This window comes from Artibeus jamaicensis, unplaced genomic scaffold, assembly GCF_021234435.1.
Source record: "Artibeus jamaicensis isolate MK-2021 breed Jamaican fruit bat unplaced genomic scaffold, CSHL_Jam_final contig_252, whole genome shotgun sequence".
Classification (NCBI taxonomy): Eukaryota; Metazoa; Chordata; class Mammalia; order Chiroptera; family Phyllostomidae; genus Artibeus; species Artibeus jamaicensis.
Window position 1 is genome coordinate 2582814 of NW_026521538.1, and position 21314 is coordinate 2604127.

General features: G+C 54.3%; 1 protein-coding gene across 1 annotated transcript; it reads right to left on the bottom strand.

Annotated features, from left to right (window-relative positions):
• Positions 1–35: 35 nt before the first annotated feature.
• On the bottom strand, positions 36–19945 carry LOXL4 (lysyl oxidase like 4). The gene is made up of 15 exons (XM_037138979.2): positions 19795–19945; positions 15083–15397; positions 14333–14511; positions 13273–13478; positions 11894–11932; positions 11519–11738; positions 10543–10726; positions 10208–10362; positions 9311–9478; positions 8057–8219; positions 6296–6539; positions 5143–5258; positions 3632–3768; positions 3108–3219; positions 36–1380 (listed from the first exon to the last, which is right to left on the bottom strand). Exons 2-15 carry the CDS (start codon positions 15363–15365, stop codon positions 1313–1315), a joined length of 2274 nt encoding a protein of 757 aa, XP_036994874.2. The 5' UTR covers positions 15366–15397; positions 19795–19945; the 3' UTR covers positions 36–1312.
• Positions 19946–21314: the final 1369 nt, after the last annotated feature.

Sequence of the window (21314 nt, forward strand, 5' to 3'; positions counted from 1 at the left end):
GTGGGGCTGCACGTGTGTCTTGTGTGTCCTAGTCACCAGCTCAGTGGGAGTGAAAGGGGTAAAGTTACTGCACTGGGCACTGCAAAGAGTCAAAGCCAGTCTCGTGTTTTTCAGTCCATAGTGAGCAACCTTTATTGGCACTGGGGTGTCAGACCTGTAAGGATCATTTCTAAAGTGTCTAAGTGGAGAAAAGATAAAGAATCATGTCCAGGAAGACCATGGGATTTTATACTGCCTGAGCAAAAGCATGTCACAGTCGCATCAAGAAGGGATGGTGGCCTTTCCTAGGTTTAGTCCTTAATTAAATACTCCCCTGCAGTTTACTGTCCCCCACTCTCTCAACCTGTCTGATTTCTACAGAGGTGAGTAGCTTGTTTGACCAATGTTCTTTCCATTGTAAAAATTTATTCAATGCAAAGTTCACTTCAGAAACTTGGTTGAGACCTGCAATTTAGGCCAGTCCTGAGATGCACAGTGATCTTGAGGGGATATTTTGGGGCCTGTCAGGTATGTGGCACATAGTTGTGTTTATTTTTGGCAGAGGCCTTGTCAGGGGCTATGGTCCATATTACCCAGCAGTCTTTCTCCTTGACATTCTCTTGCTGCTCTGCAGGAAGTCCCTATCTGGCCACTGCTGCAAACTTGCCGCCTCTCAAGCACTCAGTAACTGGTGGCGTTGGCCCACCAGGAGATAAAGGGATGCCTGAGGCCTAAGCTTTCAGGTATATTAGAAACAGGCATATATGCAGTAGGATTAAGGTAAGGGTGCTACAGAACAGAAAGAGTATGACAGGTGAATTCTAAATGAGGACAGATCAAACAAGGGAATGAATTTACAAACGTCTCTGCCAGTTGTGACTTTGACACAAGTTTTGTTGCTTTGATCTTGCACAGAGCTAATTCCACCTCCTGTGTATGGGTCCTGTCTTCTCCTCCAGGACCTTTGCAAAGCACCCTGTGGATGGTGGACTGGACCATCCATCCCTAAGGAACTTACTGCTCCTGAACCAGGAACTCTGGGGCAAAATCCAAGAAAGATTGAGTCTCCTTAGGAAGAAGAGCTTAGCTGAACAAAGCCTGGAGGGCATAATCTGTAAACCAAAGGCCCTTAGGGGACAGGCCTAGAGCCATCCCAAGGGAGCAATACCATCCTGGTTTGGAGATCTTGCCATCAAAAGGCTTCCTGAGCAGTTCTTGGTGCCCCTGGGCACTGGCCCCTTTCCCTCCGAGTTAGGGTTCTGTAAAGGGCATGGCTCCAGTAAGCTGAGGTATCTGATGTGTGGGCAGCAGCTGGGAGTGTGCAGTGATTGCTTCAGATGAGGTTGTTCCTGAGACGCTCCTGCTCCAGGGAGAGCTCTGCATTGGCTCTATACGAATCCCCTGTGGCCAAAGGAAAGCAGGTAAGTAGCCAACCCTACCACAGTCTCATCCCTTCTCTGACAACTTCACACAAAAAAGAGAGACATCCTGCTGAGCTCTTCCTTTACATCGGGTCTGTCATGGGCACAGATCCTGCCTGGTGTGTAATTTCAGGGACAGGAAGAACAGGCTATTGGGTAGAAACAGAATAAGGCTATTAGGTGCTCTCCTCTGCTCCCTCCAGATTCATTCTTTATCCTGATTTGTCCTTTTTGTGCCCTGAAGAACTGAACTGTGCCCTAGATTGCCTCACGCTGGCTCCTTCATCCTCTGGTTTCTGGTTGATTTGGGTCAATGGGAAGCAACAGCAAGAGATTGCAGGGTGGAAGGAGAGAGAGGTTGGGGTGTTCTGTTCCAGCAGTGATGGCCTACTCTAACTCCAGGCCAGGCTCTTCCCCACAGCTCTAGCTTTCATCTGACTCCAGGATACCCTCTGCCCCCTTAAGTCTAAAGGTAAAACAGTTTTCCATTCTTGGCTTATCCCTGGATGTCTCAACACCTTTTACTTCCTTAGTCTCACTTGCAGCTCTGTAAATAGTCCATTTAATAAATAACTCAGACTCTTATCCAAGTGTGCTGTCTCTTTTCTGCAAAGACCCCGACAGGTCAGAACTGCATTGTTTTTCTTTCCCTCCTCATTGTGCTGGATTTCTTGCAGCATGCTGCCAGCATTGTGGAGGATCTGCTGTCTCCTTACGTGCAGCCTCAGATTCCAATTGCCGATTCCTCTCATATTCCTGTCTCATTGAATGACATCGAAATCTACTCAGTCACACAAATTTCTAACCTTAGACTATTCTGCCTTTTCTCATCATCTTCCATCTGTTACCAAAGTTATCTTTTGAAACATAAATCTCATGTTTTTGCTCCCTTAACTGTAATTTATCAATGGTTCCCAGAAGCCCACAGGATAGAATCTCTTCTCTTAGCAAAAACTATGATAACCCTCTCTGCAAACAACCTTAGTGGGTTTGACGTGCAATGGAGAAAAATTCTGAGGTTGAGATTTCCTCACTGTCTTACAGCTAGGAAGTGGTTGGAGTTGAATCTGGAAGCCTTTTGAAGCCAAATCCTATGGTCTTTCTCCTCCCTTCTCTCCTTTGAAATCCAGCTTTGAATTTTCTTCATGTGGTTACTTTCTGTCTCTGCTAGCTCAGCATTTATAGTTCATCCCAAATTGGGGTGTTCAGTAGTACTGGGGTTATCCATTTGCATGTCTGCTTACCCTACTAGACAGTGAGCTGTGCATCGCACTCCTGTTTCGTTCCTGCTGCCTGGCTCAGTGTTCAACACAGAGTAGGTCTTAATAAATGTTTGTTGACTGAATAAACAAGTCTGTTTCACCCCACACGCACCAAGTGTGGATGTGAACACAGTGCGTAGCACATACAAACATTTTTAAACTTAAAGATGGAGGAATTGCTACCTTTCTTTATAGACAGGTAGAATAACCACCTCCTTACTCTGCCCCCACTGGATCATTGCTTCCTCTTTTGTCTGATGCCGCCACTCCCGCAAGTGTCCTGAGCCCTGTTCTCCATGGTTCCCTCAGTTTGTTCTGGAAATCCTACTGGGAAGATGTCACACCTATCCTTTTACACACACCTTCAAATCACACATGGGTACACTTAGAGTCTTCCAGCTCCGCAAGCCCACATAGGGCCGGACCCCTGGTAGCTCACGTTTACCTGTGTGGCAGTTGTGCAGCCAGACCCGCTGCCCGTCATACTTGCAGCGGCACTGCATCATGTTGTTGGAGAAGTCTGACTCGGCCACCTCGTATTTGGGATTCACAATCACCTGGAACAAGAGGAGGGGACAGCTGAAAACAGGTGATCTGACTTCTGAGTGAGTTTATAGTGAATGTAATAATCCTTGACATTTTGTATAGTCCTACAAAGCATGCATTTTGGGGGGAGGGGGCTTCATTAATTCTTGTAGTCAACCCTGGAGGTAGGCATTAATGTCCCTGTTCTACAGATGGGGACTGAGAAGCTGCGACTACCTACTGCCCATTCAGTCAGGACTCAAACCCAGGTTCTCTGGGTCCTGATTCAGTATTCTTTCCCCTACTGCATACATTGCTCCTTCAAGTGCCAGACCTGTTGGAGACCCTGACCTTATGACACTCTTCCTTCATTTGACCTCAGGGAAGTTTCTGGAACATTTAAAGGAAATAGTTTCTGTGGAGAGTCCCTACAAGCCCCCTTACCTGAAAAATGTAGTCCCCGGGGCCCACGTCTGTGATATCCACCCACTGGCAATCAATGTCATGCCGGTAGGTGTCCCAGCAGCCAACGGTCACTCCCTGCTCGCCAAAGTTGGCACATGCATAGCGCCGCTGCAATCCTGTAAGGAAGAGGACTGAGTTATTGAGGCAGTGGTTTAGGTATTTGGGGCTAAGCACTCTGCTAGGTCGTTCACCTACTTCATCATTTATTCTTCTGACCAGCCTGACCAAGCAGACCCTACATGCAATCAATTAGGGACCTGAGGTTCAGTTACCATATTTTGCTGTGTATAATGTGCACTTTTGCCCAAATTTTTGAGGAAAAAATAAGAAAGCGCATTATTCATGACTACGATGGTTACAAAACATAGATGTAATAATTCTGTGTGTAATGCACTCAAAAATGTGGGAGTACATTATACATGGGAGTGCATTGTACATGGCAAAATACAGTAAATAACCTGCTGCTGCATCAGAGCCAGAATTCCTACTGACCATGGATCCAGCACTGTAACCAAACCCATCTGTGACAGCGGTTATTTCTTCTCACGCTCTCAGGGCTGTCCGACCTCTTGGTGTCCCTGTGCCACATTGGAAGAATAGTTGTCTTGGGCCACACGTTAAATACATTGGGACTTGTAATCACATAACAAGCTCATAACGTTGTAAGTAAATTTATGGTTTTGTGTTGGGTCGCGCTCACAGCCGTCCTGGGCTGCATGCGGTCCACAGGCCGCAGGTGGGACAGCCCTGCACTAGTGGAATCCTCATTGGCCTAGAAAATGTGGCTGGAAGATTCCAGCTCTTCTGTGCTGATACATTTGTCTGTCCATCCATCCATCTAGCTCTCTAAGGAGGCATTGTTTACTGTGCCATTCCTAAGGGCTAAGAATGGTGGGTATGCAAATTGGAATCAGTCTATGCCCTCAAAGAATGTAGCAGAGATCAGACAGGTCTTCGACTATTATCCAAAATATAGAAGAGTTAAGCATTTTAAAACTGGTTTAAAGTGTGTTGGGAATGTAGCCCTAGCTGGTGTGACTCAGTTGTTTGAGTGCCAGCCTGCAAACCAAAACGTCACCTGATCGATTCCTAGTCAGGGCACATTCCTGGATTGTGGGCCAGGTCCCTCGAGAGGGGTGCGAGAGAGACAACCGCACATCAGTGTTTTTCTCCCTCCCTCCCTCCCTCCCTCCCTCCCCCCCTCCCTCCCTCCCTCCCTCCCTCCCTCCCTCCCTCCCTCCCTCCCTCCCTTCCCCTCTTTCTAAAAATAATTTTTTTTTAAGTGTGTGGGGAATGTAAAGGAAGTATTTAGAGACCTTCCACCTATCTCACAAGGTAAAACATTGATCTTTTTGCATTGCCCTGAGTGCTGTTTGTTACTTGCTAAACCAGAGTCTCCAGGTGCCAAGGGTTATTGAGCAGGGCAGAGAGGACCCCAAAGGGGTGAGGAATATAACACAGGAAGGATATGCTGACAGGAAATGACATACCTGCGGGGCAGTTTGTGTCCTCTAGACAGAAGCTGGCCTTGTGTCCTTCGGCCACCTTGGAGCCATTGAGAGTAAGTAGGTCATAGTGGGTGAAGACCTCAATGCTGTGGTAGTGCCTGCAGAAGAGGCAGAGCTGTCAGTGTGGCAACAAGAGAGCGTCCTCGCTGGAGAAGTTCACAGGGAAGATTGAGGCACTAGGCCCCATCATTACCCAGAGGAGAATGTTATAACAGCAGGGCAGTGCCCTTTTGTCAAACCCAAGATTAGTGACCTGTGGCCTACTTCCTGGCTCCCCTACCCAGCGGCAAGGCACAGCCTCCCCATCACCTAGGGTCTCAATTCAGGTGAGAAGTGAAGGCTCTGTCCTGGTAGCCTCCAGCAGGCTGGTGCCTGGACTCAGGGCCTAAACGGGAGATGGAAGGAAGGGGCACTTGTAGGGACCAGCCTAGAAGCTGAGGTGCTGAGGAGGGTGCTTACTCTGCTCCGTCAGCCTGGGAAATTGCTACCATTGTTTCCAATCCAGTTCTAATGACAACTCTGTTCATGCTATAGGGAAGGGTGCTTATTATCTCAGTGAGGCCAAGTCCCAGAATCGCTGCCCATTCCTCTCAGCTTTCCCTGCCCACGGCTGCGTCCTAGAGAAAAACCACCACTTTTCCACTCTGCCTTTGTCACAGGCATTGTCTCTCCTTCTGTCTGGGCTGGGGACTCCTGAAAGGAAAGAATGCTCAGTGTCCCCTTCTAGTACCAGGGTTCACACTCTCCTTTGAGCACCTTGATTTTGCAGCTGCAGAAACCAGCAAGCTTTTCCTGCAGAGCCGGCATCTGGAATGGGCTATCTAAAGACAAGGCCTAAGGTTCAACATGGAAAAGTCCAGTCTCATTCTGAGAGAGACCAGTTCTGCTGGCGGTAACTGCTTGGTTGGATGTCACTGTGGGAAATGGACCCCATGAGCACCATCAGCACAGGGACATCCAGGGTCAGTGAAAGCGCAGTGGAGAGGGCAAGCTGGTGTCACTGGGACTCCCCCTCGCCTCCTAAGTGCACACCCCTCCTGGGAAAGTGTGCCCGAGGCCAGAAAAAATGAGGCCGATCTGGCCCCTGGACGCTGCATTTTGTCCCTGTAGGGCCATGGCATGGGCGGGCACTAACCTGTGGCACTGGTGCCAAATCCAGCTGTGGCGTCCTGTCTTGGGACGGAAGTCCGCCCGGCCCAGGTTATGGATCTGGGAGGAAAAGCGCAGCAGGCGCCGGTGTCCGTAGGGCCAGTCCATGTGGTCTGCAGACTGGGAGAGGCAGTTCTCCTCGTGGGCACAGTAGAGCAGGCTGAGTGGACGGTCCTCCAAGTAGGCCGTCTCCTGCACCAGCTGGGCGTTCATCACGAGGTCTGGAGCACCTGGGCCGCAGCAGGCACGGTGGGGGTGGAGAGGTTGATGAGCCGCTCAGTGCTCCTCCCATTCCCTTCCTGTCACAGCATTTCTGTTACCCTTCCCGGAAGCCACATGTCTCTACCATCGCCATCCCTCACTCGTGACGGTTCAGGAATGTGGAGATCCACAGCTGTTGCATGTAACATCAAGAGAGAAAATGTGCCTGCTCTCGGTGCTTGTCCGTGTGAAAACGGGGGTCCAGTTCAGATTTTTGGCGAAGGCATCACACTGGTGAGCCTGTGTGCTAACTACAGTTTATTGGATGGGCACTGAGGGTGGGGGTGGACATATGGCTAGTTTGCTATATAATGCCTGTACTGTCACGAAACATGCTCTGGAAATTCCTGTGGTATATTTTGCGGAGAGCTAGGGTGTGCTCACTGACAAACCCTTGAGTTCCCATGGGAAAGAAAGAGAGCTTTCAGAGAGAATAAGAAGAGGAGAGAGTAAAGGAAAGAAATGAGAAAAATCAGAGGACAAAGAGGAATGGCCACACAGGTGGCAAGGTAGCCGTCCTAAGCTGTTGCAAAGCCTCAAATGCGTTGAGGAGCAGAGCTGCCATTCCAGGCAGAACAGAGAGGGGTACATGTTCTCAGGAAGGGGAGCAAGTGGGGAGCAGGCCCCCAGTGTGCTGTGAGCCTTGGTGTAGGCCCACTCCAGTGTGTCCCATCACCCTGCACAGCAGGGTGTGCTGTAAGGCCCAGGGTTCCTCCAAGGGATGCTGGACAGAGAGAGCCCTAAAGCTCACTGACGAAGGTTAGGGATGTCTTGGCATTGAGGCTCGGTTGGGAAAAAGGTCAAGAGGCCACTTGGGTTGGTGCCAGTCTTTGGACTGGGCGGGTGTAGTTATCTTAGCACAGGCCTGGTTGGCAGGTGCCAAACAGATAGATGCCGCTGCCCCAGGAATTGGTGAATGGGACAGGCCTAAAAGCCTTTTGGGTAAGTCCACAGCTCAGGAGAACACCCAGGGAACCTTAGGCCCACATGTTCTCACACATAAGCACCTCTGCAACAGCTCTCAAACTTTTTCCTCATTACAGACTGCACTAAGAAATATATTTCATGTCATAACCTAACACATCTACATAATTCCAAGAAAAAAATACTGTCCTTACTAATAGAACTCATTCTATTGTTTTCTATTCTGTTTCTTTTTTATTTTTTAACCATAGATCATGTCACGAAAATTGAAAAATATCATCGGATATCCTTACATTTCCACATATCCTCTGCTTCAGTCCTCACAATAACTCCATGAGACAGGCAGGGTTTGTATCCCTGTGTGAGCTGTGACTTGGCCAGACACAGCTGGTAAATTGCAGAGCTGGTGTTCCAAGCCCAGCCCTCCTACGACTCCCCCATCCTGCCGTCCTTGGCTGGGACCAGCCCTCAGAACCCTCCCTGAGGGAGGGAGGTGTAGGCTTGCTTCTGGGGACCCTAGGCCTGCCTGCCCCGCGATTCTGGGGGCCCTCCCGTTACTCACTGTCTGTGCAGGAGACTCCAGCAGAGAAGCGCCCCGTGCCGTGGGAGCAGTGCACGGGCCCGTGCCTTTGACACTGCTGCAGGGCCAGCTCTGTGCCTGAGCAGCGCACCCCACTCATCACCACTTCTCCGGCCCCTGCTGTCCCCTGCCAGTACCAGGTGTCCTGAGAAAACAGCCAGCACCACCCAGTCAGGGTTGAGAGGTGCCTTTGGAATCATCTCCCTGACTCCCGTCTGTGGCTTGGACCCCACCAAACTACCCCTACCATGCTGTGCCCAGCCTTAGCCTGAAAATCTCTAGTGATGGAAGAGTCCATGCCACTTTGGGCCTCTCCAAGAGTAGCCATTTCTTCCATGGATTGAGGCAAAAATAAACTGCCTGTGGCTTCCATCATCCCATGTGGTCCCGCTCCCAACCCTCTCCCACGTGGCAGCCCTCAGCTATTTGAAGAGGAGGGTCCTGTTCCCTTCCTGCCCACCCAGGCAGCCTGTCCTATTTCCCAGCCCCAGATGGTCGGTTGTGCTCAGGGTTGGCCCGGTTCTCCGGGTTAGGTGTGCCCCGCATTGCCCAACAGGCCAGCATGGCTGCAGTTGAAGAGGTTTGTCCATGCCCGAAGCCTCTTGATGTTGTTTGCTTGACATCTTTGACTGTATTTGACGCTATCCACTTACTTCTACCAGGACTGCCGCTCACCTGGTCCCAGCCAGTGTCATTTTCTACCTGGGCTCCTGCAACACTGTATTTCCTGACTCTTGTTTCCCTGTATTCACTTCAGTCCCCACCCCAACTGTTTGCCGAAGAGCAAGGAAGAAATCTTTTAAAAATCTGCACTGTAGGCTTTCAGTGGCCTTGCCCCTGCCCCTGCCTCCCACACCTTCACACTTCATACCATTCGCCCTCAAAAGCCACGCTCTGGTCCCTGATTTCCTCTACCGAGTAGAGCTTCCTCTGGCCACGGGTCTTCACATGGGCTGTCTGTTCCTCCTCCACCTCATCTGCCTAACTTCTGTTAGTCTTTCCTGCAGACGCAATCATGTGCCTGTTGTGTGAACACTGCACTACTGACCACCTCCCTCTTGGCGGACCATTCTGTGAGGCAGGAACTTCGTCTCCGTTTGCCACAGTATCCTCAGCAGCCAGCATTAGATTGACTCAGTTCCTCTCAATAAGTAATTGCTGAATATATGAATGAATGAGTGAAGGAACAGTTAGTAGCTTTAGCACAGAAACTTTTAGAGTAAGACAGGGACCTACCTTGATGGCATGGTTGGCGAAACCCAGGCCGAGCTGTCGGCAGGCCACCATGGCTTCGGTGAGCCCCCAGTGGTCACTGCACACGGCCCCCCAGCGTCGGACCCCATTCACCTCCACTTGTACCTCCACCACACCCTCCTCAGGGCTGCGCCCACCAGCCAAGCGCACCTGCAATGGTCAGACATGAGTGAGGAGCTGGGCGGCCTTAGGAGGGGGGAGGTCAGGATGCCCCCCCAGCCGGCCCACTGTGTGGCCCTGACTTGGCACCCCCCTTCTCTGGTCTGCATCCTTCTGTGTAACTGAGGACACTTCACCAGACAGTCCCTAATGTCCCTGCCTGCTGTGAGAATCTGACTCACACTGCCTGTTCCCGGGGCTTCTATTCCAGCACTTGCCCTCCTTCTCCCTGAAATCCTACCGTTAATGACGACTTGCCAGTTGCAGAGGATTTCCTGTCAACAGTCCCATTCACAGTGACACTATGAGTCAGTTAACCTCTCTTACAGAAGAGAGAACCGAGAGCAGAGACACCAGAGACTTGCCCACAGTCCACATTAGTGTGACACTTGAGCTCTGATCACCCCTTGCAGCCTCTCCCTGACAGCCCTGTGGCCCTCTGCCCTAGGCTCCTTCTTTCTCAACTTCACAGGGATCCTGAGAAGGTATAACAGGAGAGCCATCCACCTAAAGAGGTGCTGTTGCCCCAAGGGGCTGTGGGCCAGGCCAGGGGAGACTCGGGAGAGGGGTGGCTTTTCAAGCTGGCTCCTGCTGGGGCTCAAAGCAGAAGCACTAGCTGCCTCTCATGTACCCCTCCCCACTGGCTCCATGCGCTGTCCTGGCGCTCTCTCAGGGCCTTCCCAGTCCCCAGCCTGAGCCCATGCCCAGACCTGAGCTCACCTGATTCTGGAAGCCCATGTTTGGGACATTGCACCTGACAGCAGCATCATTCTCATGTTGACAACCATTAGGGGACCCTTTCAGGGAGGGGCATTCACCGAGGGTCCGCTCATATCCCTTGCAGCGCACCTCACTCAGGTGGATGAGCCCCAGCCCTAGAGAGTGAGGGGGAGAAATGCCATGTGAGGCTCCATATCTGTAGCCCCATAGCCGTGGCTTCCCCTCCACAGAGCGGGGAGGGGATTTGTGTCCTGGGCCCTGGCACCCCAGGGCCACCAAGGGATGGACCAGTGGCACATCTAGGCCCTCCCACCCAACCCCAGTCCTCCTCTCACCTTGGCCCAGCTGGGCCTTAAAGAGGGCTTCCCGAGCAGAGCCGAAGCCAAGCTGACGACACACGACGCTGGCGGAGATGAGGTTCCACCCGTGATCGCAGACTGTACCCCACTGGCGGTTGACGAGCACTTCCACCCGGCCCTCGCCCACCTGGGCCCCCGAGCGGAGGCGCACCCTTGGCTCCTGCTGGGCAAAAACCAGCGTCAGGGAGGGCCAAGGAGGGGGCACAGGGGCCAGGCCTCTTCGAACTGTGCAGAGACGCTGACTCTGACTGCCCGCAGCTCTCACCTAGAGGAAGCTGTTTTTCTTAACCTCCCTTTCTTCAGTGACAAAGAGCCACGGTGATGTGATAGTAAAGCGACGTCCACCGAGCCTTAGGATTATTTCCCTGTGCTTTACAACCCTACCAGCTGGGCACCAGGCGAGTTCCTTCCTCTCGCCAAGCCCCTGCTTCCTCTTTGTCCTTTGGGGTTAAACTAGATCAATGCTTCCCGAAGGGATTTGTGAAGCGATTTTAGAGACATGCAGGAACATGGTATTAATTAGACTGACTCGCTGAGTGGGAAAGCTCTTTCCTCTGTATTCTCTTCCGCTCCTGCCTATTTCATCCAGGAGACCACCTCATGGGGGCTGCCCTGTCTGTAACACCTCACCAGCACTTGCTCATTGCTTTTTATAACAGAGGGCCAAGCTCCGGTTCAATATGGGATATAGCTACAATGTAATTACTGTTTTTATGGTTACTTTCTATTCATAGCAGGTGATGTCAGCTTTCCATTTATGGTAAAGTTATATATGGTTCCTTTTAAATAAATCCAAGGCTCTCTTCCTGGTTGCACTGATACCTTCTTGATAGGGGCCACTGTCCCTCTTCTCCTGCCTGTCCTGGAGCTCCTCCCCACCTGTCCTTTCCTGAAAGGCAGAGTCCTGCTGAGAGGGAGCCTGTGCCTCCCTGCTGGGGTGCAGAAAACCCACCTCTGCCCTGGACTCCTTGCGCCCAGGCTTGGCTTTTGCAGGGCGGAAGCGGGGCCCTGCCACACAGCTGACCACAGTGTGCATGCCACCCAGGCAGGCCGGCTGTAGCTTGCCACGTGCTGGCGCCACCTGCACCTGGCACTTGGCTATGTGGGGCTCCGTGCCCAGGCAGTTGACCCGGTGGATCCAGAAGGAATTCTTCTGGGTCAGGCTCTGCAGCCTGGAAGACAGGGGAGACTGCGGGTGGGGGAGGGGTTGAGGGAGCTCAGGGCTCAGGAAGGCCAAGGCACTGGGGATTTGGGAGGGGAGTGGGAGGGGACAGAAGAGGAGGGAGGCCCTTCAAGCCGCATCCTTCCCCCAGGATACGCTCCTCACCTAGACTTGGGATCCTTCATCTTCAAGTTCCAGACCTTCCTGGGTGGGAGAAAACAGGTGTGGTGTGGAGTGGGTGCAGAAATCCTACCCAGTCACCCTTGGCTTTTCACAGTTGCCCTTGAGTTTGCACCGGACTTCACAGTGTGTAAACTCGCTCTCAGATCTTATTTCAGCACTGAGCTTCACAGCAGCCCCGAGAGGGCGACCCCTCACGAGAACAGTGATCTGCATTTTGCAGGGAAGGAAAGCAGGGCCTAGCCAGCTCCCGGGACTAACCCCAAAGTGGGGTCCCAGTGGGGTCACTGGCCTGTCCCTGGGGCAGGCAGCCCTCAGCTTACCCTCTCCACATTCCAGATGAAGAGGCACCTTCAGGAAGCACCCTAAAAGAAGGGACCCGGGGGACAGGTCCTCTGGGGACAGGCACAAGTTGAAAGCCTTGCTGGTGGCGGCTGCTCACCCAGAGGCTATAATCAGGCCGCCCTCGTGGGTGGTAAGCGACTTGGCCAGGCTCAGATGGGCAGTTACTTCCAGGGGTGGGGGTCGGGGGCCTCCATGCCAGTCACCCCCAAGGGTGGAACGAAGTGGTGGTCTTCAGGACCAGGGATGTAAATCAGAGACACAGGACAGAGTGACAAACCGACAAGTGGGCAGGGGCAGATGGTGACTCAGATGTGCTGCAGGAGGTCTCTCCCTTGACGAGAAACATACAGTCTTCACAGACACGGAGCCGGGAGAGCTGTGCCTGGCCAAGCGCGACAGGCTGATGCAATCTTGTGACAGTCCTGTCACGATTCTGACAGAATGCTTTATGTCTGCTCTCTCGAAAGCTGCCCCACCCCACAACCCACTTAAGGCCCGACTGGCATCAGGGCTGAGGCGATTCCTCACAGGTTGGACAGGTGAGGCGCAGCTGCCCTCCCGGCCCCGCAGCGAGTTGCTGGCAGAGCTGAGGGCAGAACTCAGGATGTCTGACTTGTGGGCAGCATCGTAAGTGTCTTCAGTAAAGTCTACTTCTTAAATCAGGGACACGATTTTACGTTCAGTTGTCATTATTTTGGGAGTGTTCTGTACTATAGCCAGTTCTTTTTATTGATTAGTTTCTGACCATTTCTAGGCATCTCCCGGGGTCTCAGCGTCCACCCTCGCCTTCCTCTTACGTGTTCCGCAGGAGGCACGGCTAGGAGACCCAGGAGCTGGGCTCGTTTGGGCCTGTTTCCCTCCCAGTCCCAACCCCCACCGCGTGACCTGTCACGGACACCCAGCCTGCCAATCTCACTTCTGCAAGGCCCCACACGTGTCACACAGATGCACTCACATGTGCGTGCACACAGCCACCGTCCCCCCGCCTCCCTGTGCCCTGCACCCAGCTGCCCTCCTACCTGTAGTAGTGGCTGTCGACAGGTGCCTCGCTGGGGAAGCCCAGCATCCCACACACCACCCTGCTGTTGTTCCTGGTCCAGCCCTGGTCACACACCTGCCGCCAGTGGCCGTCGTACCTCACCTCCACAGCTCCCTCGGTCACCGGGCTCTGCCGCTTGGCGCTGGCAAGGATGGGCTTGAGCCGCACCTCCTCCAGCCGCCGGCCCTGCAGGGCGCATGGTCACCATGGGCCCTGGGACTCCTGCCCCTGCTGAGCCCACTGCGGGTCTTCATGTGGGAGAGCTGGGGCTCAGGGTGCTTGGAGACCACACACCCCACACGGCCCCCTCATTGGACAGGCCAGGAAACTGAGGCCCAAACAGGGAGGCACTTATCCAGAGCTATGAGGAGAGCACAAGGCAGAACTTGGGTGGTTTAGGGCCTTTTCAACTCTAGAGAGAACCAGGCAGATCTGTGCCCTCGCTGGGGTCAGGACGGGAGCTCTCGGAGTCTGGGAGGCTTCCACCAGGCAGGGCTGCCGAGGGTGGGCGAAGACCAGCTGCTCAAGGTCGCCAACTGGATCCTTTGGCTCATAAGACCCCCCACCCTTGCCCTGGGGTGACTTAGACCACGTCGAAGTCACTTAGTGGGCCTACAGCACTTAGTGGGCCAGGGCCGGCTGTCCTCATGGATGATAGGAGCCAGGACTGGCCCTGCTTGCTCCCGTTGTTCGGCTTGGGCTGTTTTTAGCTCGGGGTTGTTCGTGCCGGGAAGAGGCAGCAATTGTGGCTGGCCTCGTGGGTAAGGCAGCCCCTTGCCCCCCTGCTGCCTCCCTCATGGGGAGCAGCTTCAGTGCTTCCCAGCAGGCCCAGCCTTTGCTTCCCTGGACTGCTCTGCCTCAAGCTGGGACCCTCTGTCCATGCACCTGCTCTAGGCCACCAATAGGAGTCAGGGCCCAGGGATGCATCTCAGCTCATGCTCTGCTCTCTCTTCCCTCCTTCCTCCAGGTTCATCACCCGGAGGCTCCCTGTCCCCTGACCCAACACTTAACTCTGGCCAGGGCCTTAGAAGCGTCCTCACCTGGGGCCCGAGGGCATTGGACACTCTCTCAGAAAGATAGCCACGCTGGCGCTGGGGATTACACACCACCCCGACGTCCTCCGAGTGGCTGCAGTCACTGACGCCCCAGCCGTTAGACTCGCACTGGTCCAGGGAGCTTTCTGTGCCCAGACAGCGCACATTGTCCAGCCAGATGGGTCCTGAGGGGGAGTGGGGGTGAGGCTCAGGGAAGAACACAGAGAGGCAGATCATGGGCTAGGATGATGGGCTACATGGGACCTCGCAGTTACCAACTCTCCTCTTAAGCCCTAAGTAGAAAGTGGGGTGAAGAGAAGAGAGGAGTTGGTTCTCCAGGGATCTTGATATCTATAACCCTGCTTACTACCTCCTCTTGGCATCCGGTCCTATAGAATCTGTTTATAAAAAATGCCAAGTATGTCTAATAATTAGACTGACCTATTCACCTACTCATTCATCCATCTATTTATTCATTCGACATTTGCTAAGCACCCACTGTGTGCCAGTCACTATGTGCAAGGAAGTTGAGTATTTGCTTGTGCTAATGGTAATAGTGGTGGCCTCGCTGCAAGAACAAACAGGATGGTTGGAGCAGAGTCACTGGCAGCGGAGGCACTGAGGGAATGCCTCCTGGAGGAGGTCCTTTGAGCTGGGTATGGAAGGACCAGGGCATCTAACATGTTCTGCTGGAGCCTCCAAGAGAAGCCCACTACCATTTCCTTGTCATTTTGCTTGTTGGCGCCACTTACTCACCCTCCCCTGGGCCATACTTGGCACTGTGGGCCCAGGTCAGGGCAGTCTCAAAGCCCAGCTGGCGGCAGGCTACTGTGGCCTCCCGGAGACCAAAGTTGTCATCACACACAGTGCCCCACTGGCCCTGGTGCAGCACCTCCAGGCGGCCCTCCTCCGGCCTGCTCCCTGGGCCCACCAACCGTATCTTCTCAGTGCCCAGTGACTGTGGCCTGCAGGGAAGGATCTGGTCCAGCAGCAGGAGCAACAGGAGCTGGGAAAGGGCATCTGTTGGTGACCACATCATGAGGACTTCAAGGGCAGCTGAGGCCAAGGCACCTGGGGAATGAGTAACATGACAATGATGGCCACCTCGAGCCCTGACCTCAGGCCTGTCTTTCTGGCAGAGAGAAAGCGTGGCAGGGCCCCTCCAAGTGTGCGTGTGTGCGCACAGGCGTGCCTGTGTGTTTGTGGGGTGGGTCCTGGTCTTGATTGAGTCTGGACTCTGAAGTTAGTCAATTTGGTTCAGATCTACTATTTGTTGTCATGTGACCTTAAGGAAGTTTATGTTTAACTTTTCTGAGTCTCAGTCCCTTCACCTGCAAAGTGGGAATGGTTCCGGTCTCGCAGTTTTGTTGTGTTAAATGAAATACTGTCTCTCTGTGAAGAGCATAGCTCAAGCCTACCACGCGATAAGTGCTCAGTACACAGCTATTCCTGATACAGTGTTCCATGTAAATTGAGGAGGCGACCTACAGTTTGAGTCACGGGGGACTCCCCGGGTGCCCTCAGGGCCAGAAATATCTACCCCAGGGGAGCTGCCTCACCCTCCTTTCCATGTTCCCAGCACCCTGGCCGCCCTAACCAGAGCGGGCACACGGAATGCTGGCTGGAAAGGGTCATTTGAGGGGAGTACGGCCTCCACCATTCACTGGCTGTGTGGCTCGGGCAAGTCTCCTAAAGTCTCCAGGCTCTAATTCTTTATTCTGAAAGTGAGGTGGTCTAACCAAATACAGGGTGGGGCAAAAGTGGGTTTGCGGTATGGAAAAATAATACAAGATAAGTAATAAATAATGATACAAGAATAAACTGTTTCGTGTACTCACAGATGTAAGCCTGCCTTTGTCCCACCCTGTTTGTCTAATATCTCCTTCGGCTGGGAGAGCCTATGATACCCTCCAGCCCTCGCTCTAGGTCCGTCCAGGTGCGTGATTTCTACATTGATTCAACAAACATTTGTGGAACACTAGCTTCGGGCCAGTTATTAGGCCAGGTGCCGGGACACAGAAGTGAAGACGGCAAACACTACCCCTGCCCTCACGAAGCCCAGACAAGAGGATTTAGGGAAGGCTTTCAGAGAAGGGGCACCTAACTGGGACCGGTCAGGTGAATACCGTCCTCCCAGATGGGGAAACTTGGCATCCCAGGAAGAGAGGACAGAATGGGTAAAGGGGGAAACAGGCGAAGATGAAAGTTTGTGCGAGAGCAGCAGGGGACGGGGCGGAGGGACACGCCGGGGCCAGATGATTAAGGGCCTTGTGCACCGTGAAGAGTTAGCCCGTCACCCTATGGGGAGTGAGTGGTGGTGGGAGGGTTTCAGGCAGTGGCCATCCACAGAGAGAGGGCTGCTCTCTTCAGGTCTGTAATCAGATGCCCTTGGGTCCTTTGGGCTTGGGGGTTGGTCCTCTCTCCCTCATACATTAGCCCCCTGGTCCTGGGGCCAGGGTAGGGCAGGAGCATAGAAGAGAAAGTTAGAGCTGATGAGAGCTCTCAGAGTGTCTGTAGCCATCAGTGCCCCGGTCCCTCCATTGCCAGGCTCTGCTGCTGATGGGAGCTGAGGCTGCTTGGAGCAGTAGGTGGAGAAAGCGGGTGCTGGGCTGCCTGCTTAGTGCTTGCATCATAAGAGACCATGTTGCCAGCGGGCCCCTGCCACTCCTTTCCCCACGGGCTGGTATTTGGCTGAATCACTCGTCCCTTGTTGCACCCAGCCCCACTGCTGCCAGCTGCCAACCCTCCTGCTTTGGCCGGCCCAGGGACTGGGTCACCGGCTGGGCTCGGGAATGCAGCTCCACTGAAACGGACTTTGTGTCGTGCCCCGCTGCCCAGAATAGAACCAGGTGTGTAGGTGGCACCCAGCAAATGCCCAGGGCTGCACGGGTGGGAGGTGACGCAGCACAGCCCCGAAGGGCACAGACTGGGAGTCAGACCTCCTGGACCCACAATCCACCTCTGCCAGCTGGTTTCCGGGTGGTCTGGGGCAGGTGATTTAATTTCTCGGTGCCACAGCTTCCTCTGTAAAGTGGGGATAATACAGGCACATACCTCAAAGGATTCTTGAAGGTTAAATGAATTCATACGTCTTAAACCCTCAGAAGAGCAAGCTCTCAAGTGACAGTTACTATTAGTCACAGCAGCTGGAACAGCTACTATAGAACCATTGGTCTAGGTTGGTCCCAGCTCCCCTTTGGATAAAGAAGGAATGGAGGCCACGTTGGAACACAACAGTGAGTCCTTGGTACCCCTCTCTGTGACACTCTCCGGCCTTGCCTCTTTTACCTCCGAGCCCCAGTTCTCCTGAAGCCCTGTGTTGGTTGCCTCTTGCCCTTTCTCAGCACTGAAGCCTTGTCCTGCCTTGACCCCTCCTGTACTTTCTTTCCAGACTTGCACACCGTTTTCTTCACCCTCTGTGGGGCCCCCAGTTAGCTGTCACCATGAGCAGAGTGTTCTCCCCTGCTTGGGATGCCCCCATTCTCTCCTCCGGCACCCCTAAGGAGGGGGTGGCTAGCTGGGGACTGAGCCGAACCAAAGTCACCCTGTGTAGGGGCCTTCCGCAGACGACAAGAGAGGATGGGAAGGATTGGGCTCGGGCATCTCCAGCTGGTAGGACCCCGTGGTCCTGCCTGAGAGTGTGCCTGCTCCCTGTCCCCAGGAGTCAGGCTGCTGCTCACTGTGCCACCAAATTGTTATGTGACTTGAGTCAGGTGCTTTCTTCTCTCTGAGACGAGGTGGTCCTGGGGGCCCCCCTATCTGACATGCTCCAACGGGCTGTGGAATAGGTTGGGCAGGTCTGCCCGTGGGGCTGTGGCTGGTGTCCCACAGCATCCTGGAGGTCTTATTAGAGGCTGTGGACACTCCTGGGCCAACTGGCTCCTTCCCCTCCAAGAGGCCTCCCCGGAGGCAGGGGTGGGCTTCTGCTGTGGACCCTGGGTGCTCTGTCAGAGCAGCTCCCTTCCAGGAAAGCTGCCCAGGAGGTGGAGGGGCAGTAGGGCGACCTGAGAGTCAGGTACAGGGGAACCCCTCTTGTGAGCCTTCCTGCCCACTGCAGGTCCCTCTACAGCTTTGGCTCACACCAAACCCGTCTCCTCACATTCCCCAGCGTATCCTTCAAATTCCCAGCTGCCGAGACTTTGCAGTCACTGTTCCTCCCACTCGGAGCATCCTTTCCCTCCGTTTCAGACCGGTAAATTCCTACAATACCCAGCTCAAATGCTACCCATCCCATCAAGCCTTCCCAGACCCCTCCTTCCTAGCACTTGGTGTGTTGGCTTCTTGTCTCCATAACCAGTCTCCGCAGTGTCTCCCCATAAGGGGCCCCCCAGTGCTGTGCACAGAAAGGAGGACCAGGCTGAGGGGCCTCCCTTAGAGAAGGAAGCAGCCTCAAAGTGGCAGCTCTTTTCCCACCTGAAGGAGACAGGGTGAGGGAAAGGATGGGAGCGGAGGTTAATAATAATAAGTATTACTACATAATATACAAATATTTATGGAAATCTTATCTCCACTTTACAGATGAGAAGATGAAGCCCAGAGATGTTAAGTAACTTGCCCAGCCAGGATTCCGACCCAGGCAGACTGACTCCATAAGCCAGGCTCTCAGCCACGAGAGAAGGAGGTTGGAGGAGGGGGCAGAAGGAAGCGAGGCAGGGAAATGAATGAAATTCCACCCACTTGCTGGTTGATTTATGACCCGCCGTGGTGTGCGGACACTGGTGTAGGTTCCAGTACTCCGTGCAACCACATGACAGGTCCAGGACCCTGCCAGCTTGAAGCAGAGAGGTGCCTGCTCCAGGTGCTGCTAAGGGACTCTGGCACCTGGCCCTGCCTGGGAGGACTAGAAACGCCCAAAGGTGTCAGGAGGAAGCACTAGGGATCCTGTCCTGGTGGGCAGTAGCTTCTGGGTCACTCCGAGTTCCTTCCCTACCTCTTTGAGAACGAGGTGGGGCTTTCCCTCTCAGCCCTGTGGGACCACTGATTATGGTGACCGGCAGCAGTGGCAGCCCACGGTCTCTGAGCTCTACCTGTCCAGGCGTAGGACAAGTGGGAGTTGAAACCCTCAGCCCACCCTCCATCCTCTGCCTGCCCCTCCCTTTTTCCTCTCCCCTCCCTAATCAGCTCTGATCTCCTTAGTTGGAGAGCCTGGCTCTGCCCTGCCTCTTTGTCCCCCAAGTCACAGGAGTGACATTTGATTCTGCCTCACACCTTCCCCTGCCTCTTCCCTGGGTGAGAAGGCAGAGGAATGGTTACAGTCAGCCACTCACAAATTAGACACGCAGGCACCCCGAGGCCAGGGCAGTCCTGGGGCCAAGCTCCTCAACTTGGTGACTTCTGTTAGAAGCAAGCTGGTAAGCAACTGGGAGCTAGGCTAACTGTCCAGGGACCCACATCCCTCCCAGCGCCCAGCCTTCAGGAACCCCCAGAGGCTTGCAAACCCACAGAGAGACGGAAGTAGACAGACTTACAGGACTGCTACAGACAGACCCAGGGCCAGAGCCAGGGCCAGGCAGGGGCTCACCAGCTGGAGCACGAATGGTCCGGGGCTGGGCAGGCGCTGCAGCAGAGCAGCGCTAACAGGCCTCCTGGGGCGCCTGGGGCCCTTTTATCCTGCTGGGCCACGGGCGCCCCCCACCCAGCAGGGCGTGGAGGAGGCCTCGCAGGCCCCGCCCCCGGGCGGCCCTGGAGGAGGCCGGTGCCCCGCCCCGCGGCCCCTCCGCCCTGCTCCCCAGGCAGGCAGGCAGGCCAGCGGGCCAGGGTGGCAAGGTGCCAACCCTCAGAGGTTGTGTCCGTGGCCTCACGGGCCTGGGGAATCCCGGGGTCGTTAAGTTGCGGGGGTTCGGAGGGGAAGGAGAACTGTTTTCCTTGGAGGCAGCTGGCGCGCTGCAGCAGGAGGGGTGGTGGGGGGACCTGAGTTCCAGTGAAAGGACAGTGGCTCCGCGCCAGAGGGCTGCCTCTGCCAGAGCGCGACTCTGGCCTTGCGAGTCCCTGTGCGGGGCAGGCAGACGCAGTTTCCTTCTCTGCAAAATCAGGTGATAGGCCCACGCCCAGAGTTGACATGGGGATTACATTCTGTGGGTCCCGGAAAGGTGCCAGCGGGCCCTTCCCATAGAAATGCCTCCCAGTCGGTCCTAGGGGGCTCGGTTATTTAGGACAAGGCAGGCTTCCTTCTGGGGGTGTGGACCACAGTAAGGGGGGCTCCATTCACATGCGCCAGATAGTGTGGTGCAGGTGTGCTCTCTCTGGAGTAACGGGTGGGCCCTCAAAGTTGATTTCATGGGCTTGAGGCCTCTGTTCTGCCCATTGTACAGTTGAGAACATTGAGTCCCAAGAGACACAACTTGCTCCCCAAGTCACCAGGAAAACTTAAACCTTCCACTACCATTCCTTACAGAGTGGAGTGAGGCAGTCTGGACCCTGGGCAGGCTTGTGGGGAAGGGCGTGTGTGGAGGGTGGGACAGGGGGAAGCTATGGAGTAAGATGAAAGTAGAAAAGGCTAGAAGAGCAGAGTCCCACCAAATTAGTTGAGCACCCAGGTGCCGGTCTCTTTCCTTCACATTCCTTTCCACAGTCCTGGTCCCTCCCAGTGCCTCAGTGTGCCCATCTGTGAAATGGGGAGTTCTAACCTCACGTCTTCCTCCCTGGCCTCAGGTCAGTATAGTCTGGCTTCCCCTCCTCCCCCTACCTTGCCTGAGTGTCATTCCAAAGGCTTGTTCGTTTAGCAAACCTTTATTGATTTTCTCCTACGTGCCAGACAGGGTGCTGGACTGCTAAACACAGCTGGGTGGGTGGGTGGTGGGAGGGGCCTTCCTAGTCTGGTCAGGGAGGCAGATGTGTAAACAAACACCACCACAGACAGAGACCGATTAGAGCCAGGATGGCAAGGTGGGCCTTTCTGATCCTGCCATCCACCCCTGGCTGCCCATGTCTCAGATGTCCCCCCGGTGCCTTGCCCTGCCCCAGGTGGGTCCAAAGCATTCCCTGTAAT

Excerpts from the sequence above, each read along its gene's own strand:
- LOXL4 (XM_037138979.2), bottom strand. The coding sequence starts at position 15,365 with ATGATGTGGTCACCAACAGATGCCCTTTCCCAGCTCCTGTTGCTCCTG. Across the intron at positions 11,739-11,893 it reads ATGAAGGATCCCAAGTCTAG|GCTGCAGAGCCTGACCCAGA; the intron begins GTGAGGAGCGTA and ends CCTGTCTTCCAG. Across the intron at positions 5,259-6,295 it reads ATTTGGCACCAGTGCCACAG|GCACTACCACAGCATTGAGG; the intron begins GTTAGTGCCCGC and ends CCTCTTCTGCAG.